This window comes from Siphateles boraxobius, unplaced genomic scaffold (assembly GCF_051911475.1).
Source record: "Siphateles boraxobius isolate OS27281-9 unplaced genomic scaffold, OSU_SipBor_1 66, whole genome shotgun sequence".
Taxonomy (NCBI): Eukaryota; Metazoa; Chordata; class Actinopteri; order Cypriniformes; family Leuciscidae; genus Siphateles; species Siphateles boraxobius.
This window is the reverse complement of record NW_027509193.1, coordinates 26027501-26043925: the sequence shown is the minus strand read 5'-3', so window position 1 is coordinate 26043925 and position 16425 is coordinate 26027501. Positions and strand designations below refer to the sequence as shown.

The window sequence follows — 16425 nt, the reverse complement described above, 5'->3', positions numbered from 1 at the left end:
TTTCTTTAATTTTCCCCAAGTGATGCCGAATCAGTATATGTTTTAAAAATCTTATAAGGTCCCTAATGCACCCCAGCTTGTGATATAGAACTGTATATTGACTGTTGAATCATTAATCACTGACTCGCTTTTGGTTTCTCGCGGGGTTTGATCTGAGCGCATGCGAAAGTGAGATGAGCATTGTGGAATTTCATCAATCTCTTGGAGAAGTGTGTGATGAGCAACTTTGAAAAGCAAAGATTTACTGCCATGATGAAATATCCCTTTGATTTGTGCTTTTCCATCTCCAGTAATGTATTCCTCATCAGTTGCTCTTTCTCCCTCCACAGCCAAAAGCACTGTGAAGACTGTCAGCAATCCTTCATTAACCGAATTTGAGCTAACACGTAAGTTTCATTTAGCCATCTTTCTCATTTATGTCAGTCTGCCTTAGAAGTCCGAAATAATCAAACTCCCTTTGGCAAAGTGTATAATCCCAAATAGTCTTTCTGTTCAGAGAACATGGTTTTTCTGCTAATCCGTCTATTCTGACCAGGAACATTCTGGCCCTGAGATATTCTCAAAAGTGAATCTCATTGCACACTGCCTGAGACCCGAGAAATGCATGTGCTCTCAGTTCCCCTGTGTAAGAGTTTGATGCCATTGCTTTCCATGATCACACCCAAACTATTCCGTATCCACACTGTATGGAACAGTAGGTGGATATCTGAGAGATTCTTTTGTTTCTTCTCAGAAGAATTCTAAATCTTCTTATCTGCTGTCTCAAAGCCAAGATACACCTTTCAAGTACCCTTATACCCTTCTGTTTTTAATTTTATATTCTCATCAGAGCTGCAGAAATACAAGCGCTATGAAATTGTGTTGACTGCCTACAACGTCATTGGCGAAGGCCCTCCAAGTGCTCCAGTAGAGGTGTTTGTTGGAGAAGCAGGTAAGCGATTGTGTGAAAATGAAGGCACTTTCCACATGGTTTTGCAATATTATCAGAAAAACTACACAGCAATGTAATGCCATATTAGCTATAAATTCATAAAGACACTTTTGATTAAAAGTTATAAAATCCAGTTCCAACCTGTACCAAACTTCATCCAGGCCCAGGGCTGGACTGGCCATCGGGCATACCGGGCATTTGCCCGGTGGGCTGACGTGCTTTTTGGGCCGATACAGATCATTCTTTAAAAAAAAATAAAAAAAAATGTTTTGTCTAAACGGCCCAAAATATTTGTACATCGGGATCTTAGTGCCGGTGTAATGCATTGGACCAAAAAAGTCAGCGACCCCGTAGGTTTTTTTTTTTTTTACAGACCGGCCCATGAAACACGTAGATCAGCGGCACATTGGTTCTTTTCTTGATTGGCACTGGGCTGATCCAATCACATCTAGGCAACTTTCAGAACACTGAGGCGATGAGTGTAGGAACCCATCACCCAGTTACGCATTATTTACACATTGGCATAGTTGACGATTACACATTTTACTAGAATTGCAATGAGACGCGTTTGTAAACCATGTTTTCCGCCAAAATAAAAGATCATGTGTTTGTCTCTTTCAAGCATAGAAATTAGTACAAAACTCATTATGAAAGTTGCTTTTATTTTTCAGTGCATTTGTTTTACAATATATGGCTATTACTGTCATGGAATTTATATTATAACGATTATAATGCAGTAGTGTAGGCTAATGCAGTCAGACACAATATCACAGCTAAAAGAGTTTTGAGTTCCCTTTCGTTGTCACTCCGAGTTACGTCGGATGACGACGAATGGGGTTTCGCTTAGAAAGCCTATCAACTTCGAGTATTACAAAACGAGCCAATGGCAAAGAAATGCCATGGGTCTGCGGAATTTGCATGGCGTAACTCCGCCCCACCTCGTGGGTATAAAAGGAGGAAGCCGGCAGCAAGCAGATATGTTTTCGCTTCGGAGCCAAGTGTATTCTTCTCTCCACAAGCCATCTCTGAATTGTCAGCTTTACAAACGAGTACCTCGAGTGTTGGTGTGACGGCGATCTACGGCGAGAGCGTGCTTCCTGCTGATCTGTTGCAGTGGTCTGCCAGTCGGTGCGTTTCTCCCCGGGTGCTTCAACACTTGAGTTTTCTCTCACTAAAAGAGCTTACACGTGGCACGTCTTTTTAAAGATGTCTCGCCCGTGTACTTCTGGTTGCGGCAGATTGGTATCGGACTCTGATGGGCACGAGCGTTGCATAGTATGTTTGGGCATTGATCATGCTAGAGCAGCGCTCGTGGATGACTCATGTTCTCTCTGTGGGAACATGACCATCGCGTCATTACGGTCGAGACTCCGTGAACTCGCAAGAGTGAGAGTCCCCTCATCCACCCCCCGTCCTGCGGCTGGTGGCCAGGGTGATCTGAGGGTTACGGTCTGGAACAAGGCGCCGACTATGTGTCCGCGACCCCAGCCCCCCTCTTCAATGACGGTGCCCGCTAGTGAACTGCTGATTCCCGCGGGTCTACCCTCTGGTGGCCCGCGGGCTTCAGTTGAAGCTACAGAGGAAGATGCCATGTCTGTTGCAGCATCACTAGGCGGGTTTGACTCTTCTGGAAGTGAGGGCTCGTCACAGCTGCCACCTTCCGGTGTGCATACGGATGTGCTCGAGTCTGATCCGGAGATGACGGCCATGCTTTCCCGGGCAGCCGCGAGCATCGGACTTGAGTGGAGGCCTCCACCCTGTCCTGAGCGCTCGCGGCTGGACGATTGGTTTTTGGGTAAGGCCGCCGACCCTCGTCCTCGGCAAACCCCAATACCTTTCTTCCCGGATGTGCATGATGAGATCTCGAAGTCCTGGAAGACCCCCCTGTCTTCTCGGGACCGCTCGCTGGTCTCATCCGCCTTTCCTCCCCTCGATGAGGCAGCTGCCCGTGGGTACACTGGGCTTCCCCCGGTTGAACGCTCTGTTGCCATGCAACTATGTCCGCAGAGTGCTTCTTCTCGGGGCGAGCCTAAGCACCCATCCAAAGCCTGTAGATTTTCGTCGACCCTGGTGGCGAAGTCTTACAGAGCGGCGGGACAGGCGGCTGCTTCACTGCATGCTATGGCCACTCTGCAGGTCTACCAGGCCCAGATGCTCAGAGACATGCACGAGGGTAGGACAAACCCAGGGCTCTTTGATGAGCTGCGCGCCGCGACCGACCTTGCTCTCCGGGCGACGAAGGTTACCGCGCGCTCCCTGGGTTTGGTGATGTCCACAGCTGTGGTCCAGGAGCGACATCTGTGGCTGAACCTGGCTGACATGCGGGACGCTGAGCGGACCCGTCTGCTTAACGCCCCCTTGTCCCAGGCCGGCCTCTTCGGCGGTGCAGTTGAAGACTTTGCCCAACAGTTTTCAACTGCCCAGAAACAGACCGAGGCCATCAAACACATTCTGCCCCGCCGGCCCGCTGCTGCCTCCACCTTGCCGGCCGGGCAGACGCCTCGACCTGTTTCCCGCCGAGGGCGCCCTCCTGCGGCTCCCGCCCCTCCCGCCCGGACCACGCAGCAGCCTCCACCCAGGGCCGGTCGCGGAGGAAGCCGTAAGAAGGCGCCACAGCCCTCTCCTGCCCCGCCCCCCGCTAAACGCCGGGCCAAGCGGCGCTCCTGAGACGGGCTGCTCAGGGATGATGATTGTTTCTCAGGAGGTGGTAGCAGGACCACTCCTTCCCCCGGTGGAGGGCCGGGGGAGAATCTTTTGTTCTCCACTCCCCGCTGCTCACCCACGGGTGGGCAGCACCCTAATGTGGTTAAAGACAGAAACAATCCCCTCTTCCCTGAGCTCACAGAGTTCTCGGGCGACACAGAGCGCCGCCCACAAGCCGTGCTCTCCTCGCCCCCCTCTGTCCCAGAGGCGGTTGACACGGCGTGCCGTCCACGGACCGCTTCGCCCTTGTCCCCCTCTGTCGCCAGACCCCTGGCAGAGCAGGCCCCCGCGGGACGACCAGCCTGGTCCTCCCCTGGCCCCCTCTGCCAGGGTGCGGTTGCTAACTGTGCCCCCTCTCCGGGCCGCTATGCCGTCCACATCTGGGCCAGTTACTCCGCCTCGCTGCCCCTCCGGGGGGACGCCTGTGGCCCGCATGATCCCGTTGGTTCAGTTCCTGGGAGCCTGGCTAGAGCTTCCCCGTCTGTCCCACTGGATCGCGCGTACCGTCAGGCTCGGCTATGCGATTCAGTTCGCACGGTCTCCTCCCCGCTTCAGGGGAGTCCGCTCCACTTTGGTCGGTGGCAATGCCCCTATCATGAGAGCAGAGATTGCCACCCTGCTGGCGAAGGGTGCAATCGAGACTGTCCCTCCAGCCGAGATGAGGTCCGGCTTCTACAGCCCCTACTTCATTGTCCCCAAGAAAACCGGTGGGTTACGGCCAATCCTGGACTTGCGCGTGCTGAACCGCTCCCTTCATCGGATGCCGTTCAAGATGCTCACCGCCAAACGCGTTTTCGAATGCATACGGCCCCAGGATTGGTTTGCAGCGATCGACCTGAAGGACGCCTACTTTCATGTCTCCATTCTTCCTCGACACAGACCGTTCCTCCGGTTTGCTTTCGAGGGGCAGGCATACCAGTACGCGGTTCTCCCTTTCGGGCTAGCCCTGTCTCCTCGCATCTTCACGAAGGTCGTCGAGGCGGCCCTTGTTCCCCTTCGAGAGCAAGGGGTTCGCATCCTGAGTTATATCGACGACTGGCTGATCCTAGCTCACTCTCGAGATCAGGTTTGCGAACACAGGGACCTAGTGCTCCGGCACCTAGCCCGTCTGGGCCTTCGGGTCAACTGGGAGAAGAGCAAACTTTGCCCCGTGCAGAGGATCTCTTTTCTCGGTATGGACATCGACTCGGTCGCCATGTCCGCGCAGCTTACGAGCGAGCGCGCGCAGTCACTGCTGACTTGCCTAAGACAATTCGAGGGCAAGAGTGCGGTTCCACTGAAACTTTTTCAGAGGCTCCTGGGGCATATGGCATCTGCAGCCGCGGTCACGCCGCTCGGATTGCTTCATATGAGACCGCTTCAGCTTTGGCTTCGCGACCGAGTCCCGAGGTGGGCATGGCAACACGGCACGTTCCGAGTACCAGTTACTCCGACCTGCCGTCAGTTCTTCACCCCGTGGTCGAACCTCGATTTTCTCAGGGCCGGTGTCCCCCTGGCTCGAGCTTCCCGGCATGTTGTTGTCTCAACAGATGCCTCCACCACGGGCTGGGGCGCCATGTGCAATGGACATGCTGCTGCGGGCTCCTGGACAGGACCCCAGCGGCTGTGGCATGTCAATTGCCTCGAGTTGTTGGCAGTACGCCTTGCCCTGCACCGCTTCCGGGCGTTGCTCAGGGGTCAACACGTACTAGTCCGCTCAGACAATACCGCCACTGTAGCGTACATCAACCATCAAGGTGGTCTACGCTCCCGCCGTATGTCACAACTCGCTCGCCACCTCCTCCTATGGAGTCAGAAGCATCTGAGGTCGCTTCGAGCCATCTTCATTCCCGGAGCGCTGAACTGTGCAGCCGACGAGCTCTCACGGCTTCAGCCCCTCCCTGGAGAATGGCGACTCCATCCCCAGTCGGTTCAGCTGATTTGGGACCAGTTCGGGGACGCGCAGATAGATCTGTTTGCCTCTCACGACTCGACCCACTGCGCCCAGTTCTATTCCCTGACCGAGGGCACGCTCGGCACAGATGCTCTGGCGCACAGCTGGCCGCAGGGCCGCAAGTATGCGTTTCCCCCAGTGAGCCTTCTTGCGCACACTTTGCGCAAGGTCAGGGAGGACGAGGAGCAGGTCATTCTGGTTGCCCCTTACTGGCCCAACCGGACCTGGTTCCCCGAACTAGTACTCCTCGCGACAGCACCTCCCTGGCCGATCCCTCTGAGGAAGAACCTTCTTTCTCAGGGACGGGGCACCCTATGGCACCCTCGTCCCGATCTTTGGAACCTCCACGTGTGGCTCCTGGATGGGACGAGGCAGGTTTGAGTACCCTACCACCAGCGGTGGTGGCTACCATCACTTCCGCTAGAGCGTCGTCCACAAGACACGTCTATGCGTTGAAGTGGAACCTCTTCGTCAACTGGTGCTCTTCTCACCGAGAAGACCCCCGGAGATGCTCGATCAGTGTTTTGCTTTCCTTCCTTCAACAGGGGCTGGAGCGAAGGCTGTCTCCCTCCACCCTGAAGGTCTATGTTGCCGCCATTGCCGCACATCATGACCTCATCGAAGGTAAGTCGGTAGGGAAGCACGACCTGATCATCAGGTTCCTGAGAGGAGCGAGGAGACTAAATCCTCCTCGTCCTCCTCTCGTTCCCTCTTGGGACCTCTCAGTGGTTCTAACTGCCCTGAAGAGTGCTCCCTTTGAGCCCCTGCAATCAGTTGAGCTTAAGTTCCTGTCGATGAAGACAGCGCTTCTGGTTGCACTGGCCTCCATCAAGAGGGTTGGGGACCTGCACGCATTCTCCGTTGACGAAGCGTGCCTGGAATTTGGGCCGGCTTACTCTCACGTGATCCTGAGACCCCGGCCTGGATATGTGCCCAAGGTTCCTACCACTCCCTTCCGGGACCAGGTGGTGAACCTGCAAGCGCTGCCCTCGGAGGAGGCAGACCCAGCCTTGGCACTGCTCTGTCCAGTACGCGCTCTCCGCGCCTATGTAGACAGAACGCAGTGTTTCAGGACCTCAGACCAGCTCTTTGTCTGTTATGGTGGGAAGCTGAAGGGAAAGGCTCTCTCCAAGCAAAGGTTGTCTCACTGGATAGTGGACACCATTGCCTTGGCTTACCAGCAGCAAGGTCGACCGTGCCCCCTTGGTGTGACTGCCCACTCCACCCGGAGTGTGGCGTCCTCTTGGGCTCTAGCGCATGGCGCCTCGCTAACAGACATCTGCAGAGCTGCAGGCTGGGCGACACCTAACACATTCGCCAGATTCTATAATCTCCGAGTGGAGCCTGTGTCCTCTCGTGTACTCGCTTCAACCAGCTAGTACCGGACCCGCTCAGGTGTCTTCGCTTGCTCGCCATTCCACTCCACGGACTGGATACGTGCGATATTTTTCTCAGGTGAGCTTCTCCGAAAGCCCTGAGCTCCTCCAGCACTCCTGACGTCGGCGCCAGTGTCTATTGCCTGTGCGTCGGCTAGGTGCCTCCCGTGTGCATGGTCCCTCCTCTCAGCGACCCCCACATGTGTATTTCCACTGTAAGCCTCTCTGAGCGTGTGTCTTTCCCTTGGCAAGCCACCTTGCCACCCCTGGGGTTGAAATATTCCACCTGCGGCTGGACACCCCAGTGTTTCCCATATGCTTCCTTCGGGTCATATGTGTATTCTCTAAGTCCCCCCCCTCCGGGCTGGCATTAATTGCATACTTCCCCTAGCTTGGGATATGCTTCCCAGTGTACCTTGGTATTCCTGTGTTATATGAGTCCTTTGTCCAGGCTGACAGGGATCTCGATTTACGCAGGGCACTGGAAGACAGCTGAGAAGGTGGCGTGATTAGACTGGTAACCCCATTCGTCGTCATCCGACGTAACTCGGAGTGACAACGAAAGGGAACGTCTACGGTTACGTATGTAACCCTCGTTCCCTGAGTAGGGAACGGAGACGTTACGTCTGCCTGCCACTTTCCGCTGTACCGCGGGGATCGCCTGAGCTCAGTCTTGGCTCCTCAGCGAAGAAACATATCTGCTTGCTGCCGGCTTCCTCCTTTTATACCCACGAGGTGGGGCGGAGTTACGCCATGCAAATTCCGCAGACCCATGGCATTTCTTTGCCATTGGCTCGTTTTGTAATACTCGAAGTTGATAGGCTTTCTAAGCGAAACCCCATTCGTCGTCATCCGACGTAACGTCTCCGTTCCCTACTCAGGGAACGAGGGTTACATACGTAACCGTAGACGTTTTTCTTTGTTCTATTTGCACACTGATTATGGGTTGGAGCTCTTAATTTTTAACTATCAAAATGCACCAGATTGATGAATTTAACATTAAAAAGCACAATTGTTTCTTACGGGGGGGCTCCCCCCAACCCCCCTAAAGGGACAGAGGTCCACCCACCAAAGATTTACCAAAAAATGCTGCGTCAAACACTGGTATTGCTATGCCAATGCCGCTTATAGCTTGTTTGAGGATTCATCATTGTGGAGTAGTTCGATTGTATTTTACAATTAGTAGTTATTTCATCTATTAACTCTAACTCATTCCTACTCACTCATTAGGCTACATGGCATTAGTGGTTTTAATAGGAGTTAGTATACATATGGGGCGTGAAAAGATCGGTTGTGTTTATGATTATATTTAGTGGGCCAGTCTGGGCCAAAATGCCCGGGCCGATTTTTAGTCCCAGTCCAGCCCTGTCCAAGGCCCCCCTTAATGTTGAGTCCTGATGTTAAGGGGTATTGCAACACCAGATGCTACAATTGTCGTGTCTCGCCGTGACACAACGTCTTGAAGCTGTCTACACTGGACGCGACAAAGCGAACGTCCCAAATCTATTTGTCCTATGTGTCAGAAGTAGCGTGAGCGCTTTAAGTACATCCGAAATAGAATGGCCATCAGTTTACTGTCGTGGTTTTGTCGTGCATAGTGTAGACAGCATCAGTGATTATAATGGGTTTTATTGTCTTTTGTCTCGTTGCGTCGCGTCACTCACGCCCAGTGTAGACACAGTGTATCTTATCTTGTATTTTCTAAACTTGCACCATTTGGGAACATAACTCAATGGTTATGTAGAAGACTATGGGTTTTTTTTTTTTTCTGAATACAATGCAGACTTTTGTCAAACCCAGACCAGTAAACTTTGCTGGCATCATCCCACCAGAGGACCATTTTAATGAGAGAGCAAATTCACAGAAAACATCTTTGCCGCTCCACCCTGACAGATGTGGAGATGACCACTGTCGAAAGATGTTCCTTTTGAGATGGTGTGCCATAAGGCTCTCTTGGAGCAGGACAGCATGCGCTCTGTCTCGAGTCCTTCAGGGAATAAGGCGTGACATGAGCTGACAGATATGAATTGTGTTCCCTTAGTGGAGTGGCTTGAAGAGGGAACATAACGACAGAGGCTAGAGCTATGGTGAGGTTCTGCTTAATGTGACAGAAACACAAACCCACTTAAAGGCCTGAGCTTGGATCAATTTATGTGTTTAGATCAATTAGCTTTTTCAGAAGCAATCATGATTACTACTGAAATTTCATTTTATGGATCTGAGAGAGGTTTGGAAGAAAATTGGCTTATACTCCAAGCAAACCAAACTTTTAAGTTCACAGTTTAGTTTGTTGAATTGTGAACACAAAAGACTTTGTTTACCTTATTTTCACTTTTGCATGAATCTTAATGTTCTACAAACGTAAACATGGCGATTACAGATTACCATACAAAGTGCTGCTTATTCTGTTTCTATGCAGATGACAGAGTGAGATATTATTATACACAATAGTGGGCTGCCTTTCTGTCATATTGTTATGCTGTCATATGCTGGGATATAAAGAAACACAAACTGATCCTGAAGATGGCAATATCCGAAATCCTTGTCCTTGTTGGAACATTTTTTGGCCCTCGAGAGGAAAATGGCTAATAAGTAATACTAAATGACGTGTTTTAAAAATGTAAAAATGCATAAAGTTTTCTGTGATGGGTAGGTTTAGAGTGTGTGTGTGTGTGTGTGTGTGTGCGTGCGTGTGCTTGTGTGCGTGCGTTCGTGCTTGTTTTACTATCCCGGTGGGGACTTCAACCTGAATGCACAGAGACTCATGGGTACTCGTGTCACCGTGGGGACCTAAATTGAGGTCCCCATGAGGAAACAAGCTTTTTATACAGAATGATACAGAATGAGTTTTTTTGAAAATGTAAAAATGCTGAAAGTTTTGTGAGATGGGTAGGTTTAGGGGTAGGGTTATTGTAATGGGATAGAATATACAGTTTATACAGTATAAAAAACATTACGTCTATGGAGAGTCCTCACAAAGATAGTAAACCAGGGGTGCGTTTCCCAAAAGCATCGTTAGCCAACTATGGTCGCATGTTCCATCGTTATTAGCATAGTTCAACGAGTCATGTTTCCCGAAAACATATTTCTAACGAACATTCACAAACAGCATCGCTGTGGTTGGAACAACAGCTCTCGACCTGTGGTTAGAAACATGGTTTCTTGTTTGCAATAAGTCCTTATCTTGTCATTTACGTCTTTTAGTTTTTGTTTAGTTTAAAGCGTCGTTTTTGAAGAGTGCGCATGTGCGAATGTGCTCTAGTACCTACGTAAGAACGAGCCTATGGTTGAATCTGGAAATAAAGCAAAATAACTTGCCATGTCCATAATTTATAGCAAAACATCTAGCATTAATTCGATCTCAAACAGATTCATTAAAAGAAGTTATACCATGGTCTGTGTGAATACTCGATTCTGATTGGCTGCAGGGTGTCCATTAAAAAGTTATAGAGGACACCTAGTAAAGGAGTTCTGGTGAAACTGACTGTTTACCGTTTGAAATTTATACATAAATGCGCTGGCTACATCAGCTGTGAGTAACCATAGCAACAGGCAGTCAAAGGGTCCGTTTACAATTTATTGTATCAAAACAAACATCTAGTTAGCCGTTATACATAGCTTACTAATACAACAATGAGCGACTTCGTTATTTCTTTTAACCTTTTTGGAGAATCACAACTTTGATGACTGGGATGCTGCTGAAGAAAGAAAAAAAATGTGTAAATAAAACGGAGAAACAACACAAGGAGATAACACCGCTGAGCGGACTATAAATATCTCGGGTTGCTAAATAAACCGGCCGGCGTAACCAGGGAATCCAAGTTATTGTTTGTAAAAACTTAAGATTTCGATTGTAAAACTAATTAAAATATAAACTAATGTTTTAAAAATGTGATATTTGGCAAGTGAACATGGTATAACTGTGACATCATAAACCAACGTGGTTGAATGACCAATTTACGACAATAGGGTTTCAGTAAACAGTCGTACTATGGTAGTTAAGCAGCGAGTTACGACATTGTACGGCAAACACACCCCAGACCTGTGTGTGTGTGTGTGTGTGTGTGTGTGTGTGCGTGCGTGCGTGCGTGTTTGTGTGTGTGCGCTAGTAGGCTTAAAAGTGTGATATATTTTATGTGTGAATAAAATTTTTTTATTAAACTCAGTCACAACTCAAATAGTCCCAAATGAGATCTGAGAAAGCAGTTGTTTGTTCACTTTTCTTTCCTGATCGTGGTTCTTTTAAGGACTTGAGGATAACACACTAAGAGGACTGTGTTCTCTGCTGGAATAACTGGGACTAGTTACAGCACTTGCATATTGTTGCCTTATTGTTGGTTTGATTGCTTCTATTTCTCTCCTCATTTGTAAGTCGCTTTGGATGAAAGCATCTGCTAAATGATTAAATGTAAATGTACAAGAGTCTGGAGTGTTTAGAGATATGAAAAGATGGCTGAATAAATGTGCTCAAAGATGAGTTTGTTGTTTTGAGCTGTACTGAAGGCTGGTTTAGCTCTTTGTTCTCCCCTACCTCACAAACTGTACATTTATTGACTTGAATAATATCCAGCTGCCTTCCTGAAGAGCCGAGCGCTCCGTCTAATGAGCTGCCAAAAGAAGAAGCCCGGATATGACATTCCAACTATTCCTCTGGAAACTAATAATTGTTGTGCTGTTTTATTGGGTACAATACAAAAGAAAGGATGTTTATCACCTACACAGCCTGAAACAAATCTATATTCATGTGGGGCATCTTATATGATCAATGAAAGGGCCTTTAGTGGAAAAACAATCCTCCCACCGTTAGCAAATAGATGCATTACATCCGCATTTCTACCATACGCTAAAAGTATTGAACGCAGGCAAATTGCTACAAATGCAAACTGTCGTTTGTGCTGTTTAATTCCACTCCAGCCATGCTAACAGGCTGACACTGCACAGACAGGATGTTGTCAAGGCTCTCGTTCGCTGCACAGTTTTGCATTTCATCTAATCATTGCCAAGATTATTTATGAAATTCTAAACAGCATTGCTCTAGTAGTGCCACAGTATTAATAAAAGCAGTCATGGTGAGAATTTTGGCAGGACGTGTGTGTGTGTGTGTCTGTGTGTGTGTGTGTGTGTGTGTGTGTGTGTGTGTGTGTGTGTGTGTGTGTGTGTGTGTGTGTGTGTGTGTGTGTGTGTGTGTGTGTGTGTGTGTGTGTGTGTGTGTGTGTGTGTGTGTGTGTCTGTGTGTGTGTGTGTGTGTGTGTGTGTGTGTGTTTACCTCTTTCACCTCTTTGCAGCATTTTTGGCCTCCTCTCATAAGGGGTTTAATGAAGCAGTAAATATGAATCTGTCATAAAGAATTCAAGCAGCTGGTACAGCAGGCAGGGTTATCAACATCAGGTTATTAACAGCATCATTAGAAGGGGCCAGGCATGGAGATTACTTCCAGCAGCAGGAGGGGGGACAGCCATACAAACAAATGAATTTCCCTCTGATTAACGTCAGGTTGACTGCATACCCTGAGAGGGATCAGAGAGTGGAGAGCTTTGCCTCTGACATTCGATGGACATGCTGGTGTTAAAATGCAGAAACAGCAGACGGTTTTAAACCCTAGTGAGCTGCCCACATAGTAAGGCAGCATAGTGGTTCCTGATGGGAAGGTTGTTCTAAAAGGTGGGTAGCAATGCTGTTTTATAAGCTTTCTTATAAGCTAAGGTAACATCACAAACTCAGAATGCACTGCCACAAACAGTGAAAAAATGTATCCACACTCTCAGGGAAAAAAAGTGCAAAGATTCTACCTTCAGGGGTACAACAGCTTGTACACTCAAAATGACATCTTTGTACACTATTTAACCCTAAAAGGTTCAGTACCAGTTCTTAAGTACCTTAAGGGGACAATAATAACTAATATGCATATTTTAGGAGAAGATAAGAAACGAAGTTGGCAGGTTGCCCCTTAAAGTGCCTCCACAAAAAAAATGACATTAAACAGTGTATAAATCACTCGTTTTACTAAAATGACTCTGTCCAACACCAGTTAAAGTTACAGCGGGGAGCAGCGTTTCTCTCTTGCCTGATGAGCCCATTGAGATTTAACAGACACCCTAAAATGTGCCGTGGGTTTGGTGAAGGGTAATTGAGAATGAAAGGGGAAAAGTCACATGAGAGCAGGAAGTGCCTCCATCGCGCTATGATTGTGCTTTTTATGTGATAAATCCTGACTCTTGTTTTCGTACGCGAATCGATCGGAATGAATAATGGTGGTGTTAATGAGAAGACTAATCGAAAAGCAAGTCATTAAAATTAAAATTTGAAAAGAGAAAAAATGAAAATGAAAACATGATCTTTGAGGGTTTTTTAGTGAGCAACTAGGCGTGCATTGTTTAGAGCAGAATAAGGTGGATATCCTAATAAAATGAATGCATTAATCTCTCAATTGGGTATTTATCATTAAAGATATAGAGTTTGGAATCTAGCGGTCAAAATGACCGCTTGTGGCAGTTCTAGTAGTTATTGAATTCTGGCACTTCTAGAGTTAAAAAGGGCAGCTGAACATCAGTTGACAAATAAAATATACATGACAGTTTTTAATGCATTCTTATAGTTCCTATTTTGGAAAAAAGTAAAAAAATAATAATAATAATAATTTGTGTGTGGGGGGGGTTTGGGGGGGGAGTGTAATTATTGTTATATAACCTGGAGAAAACAGCATTTATACGGTTACAACTGACTTAAACATGTACTATGTTACCCAATATTTGTGTGCTATGCATTTTATACTTTATACTTTTATATTATAAAGTATTGAGTTGTTAGCTTAGCAACATGCTAAGTTCAAACCCTACCGGAAGGAGTTGTTAAATCTCCAGTGCACTTCATGTGAGAGGTGTCTATAGAGTGCAACTGTCCGGTTCCAGAAGTAAAAACTCTATTCAATTTCTCCACACGGAAATATATTTTGAACGATTACTTATAAACCTTTAAAGCGGCCTTACTGTGAGCTACGAGGTTGTTAATCAATAGTGTTTGCTTTTGTTAAAGCTGTTTGCCAGCATAATTTCAACTTAGTTTTAAAATAATCATGTTTAACAGCAGAATTCATGTAAAAAAAACTACATTACCCATGTTGCTGTACAGAAATTTTAAAATCGAAACAAGCCAAACTTCCTTGAATCGCCAGTCTCTCGACACTCTCAAAATACTTAAATAAATATATATATATATATATATATATATATAATCAACATTTTTCAATGAGTATATTTCTCCATCGTTTTTAATCTGATTATGCTGTTCGCAATGCTTTTTCCGATTGTAGTTTTTCTATCACTAAAGCCGTTAAGTACATTCTTGTACCTTTATATTTTTGTCTGATTTTCAAATACTTTTTTGCTTCGAATCAAAGTCTGTAATGTTATGATTCTCCTCGTAGCTGGTTGGCTTGCTTTATGGCTTATAACACTTCAACAAAGTCTTTTTTTGAAATCCCTATGGGGAAAATGAATGGAAAAAAAATACTTCCTGAACCAGCACCTCTGAAAAAACTGTTGCACTCCACATAGTGATGAACTCCAAAATGTTCGGTTTTAGTTAGGATGCCGCTGTGTAGACAGCAAGACAGCTCACTTAGATGCTGGAACAAAGCTTTTCTGTGCTTTATTATAACAGCTCATTCAGTCAAGTCTCTCGCACCCCACTGTCCGCAGCTGTAACTCATTCCTGCTCATAAATGATTCAGCCCGCTTTACTACACGTAAACTCAACTTTCAAGCCCCTAATATAGTCAAGCTGTCATGCTCTCAGAGTTAGCTCTGCTTTCAGGTTTGGTCTTATTAAATTTGCTTTTTTTTATTATTGCTGTCTGGGGTAGCTGCATCTGTTGCTGTGATTTATGATGGATAGGGCTTATGTATTCCTCGCCTCTTTAATGAATGGCATTTACCGGAGACACAACAGAGGGCGGCAGCCACTGATATCAGTGTTCATCTGATATCACTTTTCCCACTGGGACTGGTTCTCATTCAGTAACTGCCAGGTTTCCAGTTTGCATTTACACGGACATAAAGGGTTCATCAATTACTCATCCTCATGTCATTCCAAATCCATAAGACTTTCGTTTATCTTCAGAACACAAATGAAGTTATTTTCAGTGAAATCTGAGAAATTTCTGTCCCTCCATTGAATGTCTATTCACCCAAAATATGATCAGCTTTTATTCATATATAAACATTGATCAGTGAACGTACATAGAGCACTCAAATTTTAGTAAACAGAAGCTGAAGATGAGCTAAAGTCTTGTGGGTTTGGAACAGCGTGAGAGAGTTATTTTAGTTATTACAAAACATTTTTTCTAGTTTTGTTTTGGACCAGAGTTGAAAAAGATAGTTCATGCAAAAATGAAAATGATCTCATCATATATTCAACCTCATGTCATCTGCATGGCTTCCTTTTTTCTGTGGATCACAAAGAATATATTTAATTTAAAGGAAAGTTGGTTACGAAAAAGTTTTGGTGCCCATAGACTTTCTTTGACTACAAATATTTCTCAAAATATCTTTTTTTGTGTTCCTCAGAAGTAAGAAAATCTCACAGGTTCAGCACAAGTGGAACAGATTGGGCAACAGCCCCAAAGCAGCATGAGCGCATCTTTTTTTGCAGGGCACAATGTCTTTTGCAGTGGTTAGCTGGAGGAATTGAGTGTGATGTATTTACAGTATCTCCTGTGCTCTTTCGTAGCCCCCTCTGTGGCCCCTCAGAACATCCAGATCAACACTTTGTCATCCACACAGCTGGAGGTTCAGTGGGAGCCGCCCCCTGCCGAGACCCAAAATGGCATCATTCAGGGATATAAGGTGACACCCCCAAACCACCCACCTCGTCCAATCTCTCTCATACTCTTATTATCTGTCCTTTTTCTCCTCCCCTCGAACTCTACTGTCATTTCAAGCTCTCTGGGGTGGAATAATAGCTACATTCTGTTTCTTGTGTCTTCATTTTCTTTTCTTGTATTCTCCACAGATTTACTGTATTAGATTATGGCGTTAGACAGTAAGTTTCGTAGAACCCATGAATTAATGATCATGGGTGAGGGTTAAGTGAATATCTGCTGAAATATACATGAAGTTGATTCAGTATATAAGAATGGCTTGGCTGTAAAATGGAATATTCATGTTAATCCAGAAATCCTTGTTGTTTTCATTGAATTCTTCAGTTCTGCTTGATCGGTGAATAAACTATAAAACCACTGCTCATTTCACCTCTTCATTAAAGTGTTTGTATGGCCATTTGTTTCATATAACTATTGTGAATGACATAAATTAGATTTTTAAACATGGTTATGGTACTGAATGTCAATATATCAAAATGTACAACATAGTCAAATATATGACCAAAAAAAACCACAAGTTCTCTGTATTATTGCACAGCTCACATAAAGACTAAATATATACCTGCTTCCCCGGAATCCCAGACAGATGAAACAATTTTTATTT

At 46.4% G+C, this 16425-nt stretch overlaps 1 protein-coding gene across 2 annotated transcripts in view; it reads left to right on the top strand.

Moving 5' to 3' along the window:
- sdk1a (sidekick cell adhesion molecule 1a) overlaps window positions 1–16425 on the top strand; it is a 391713-nt gene that overhangs the window by 357189 nt on the left and 18099 nt on the right. For both annotated transcript variants that reach the window (XM_077213331.1, XM_077213330.1), the window contains exons 34-36: window positions 330–386; window positions 830–931; window positions 15671–15786. In XM_077213331.1, coding sequence (XP_077069446.1) covers window positions 330–386; window positions 830–931; window positions 15671–15786 — 275 coding nt within the window. The remainder of the gene's footprint in view (window positions 1–329; window positions 387–829; window positions 932–15670; window positions 15787–16425) is intronic.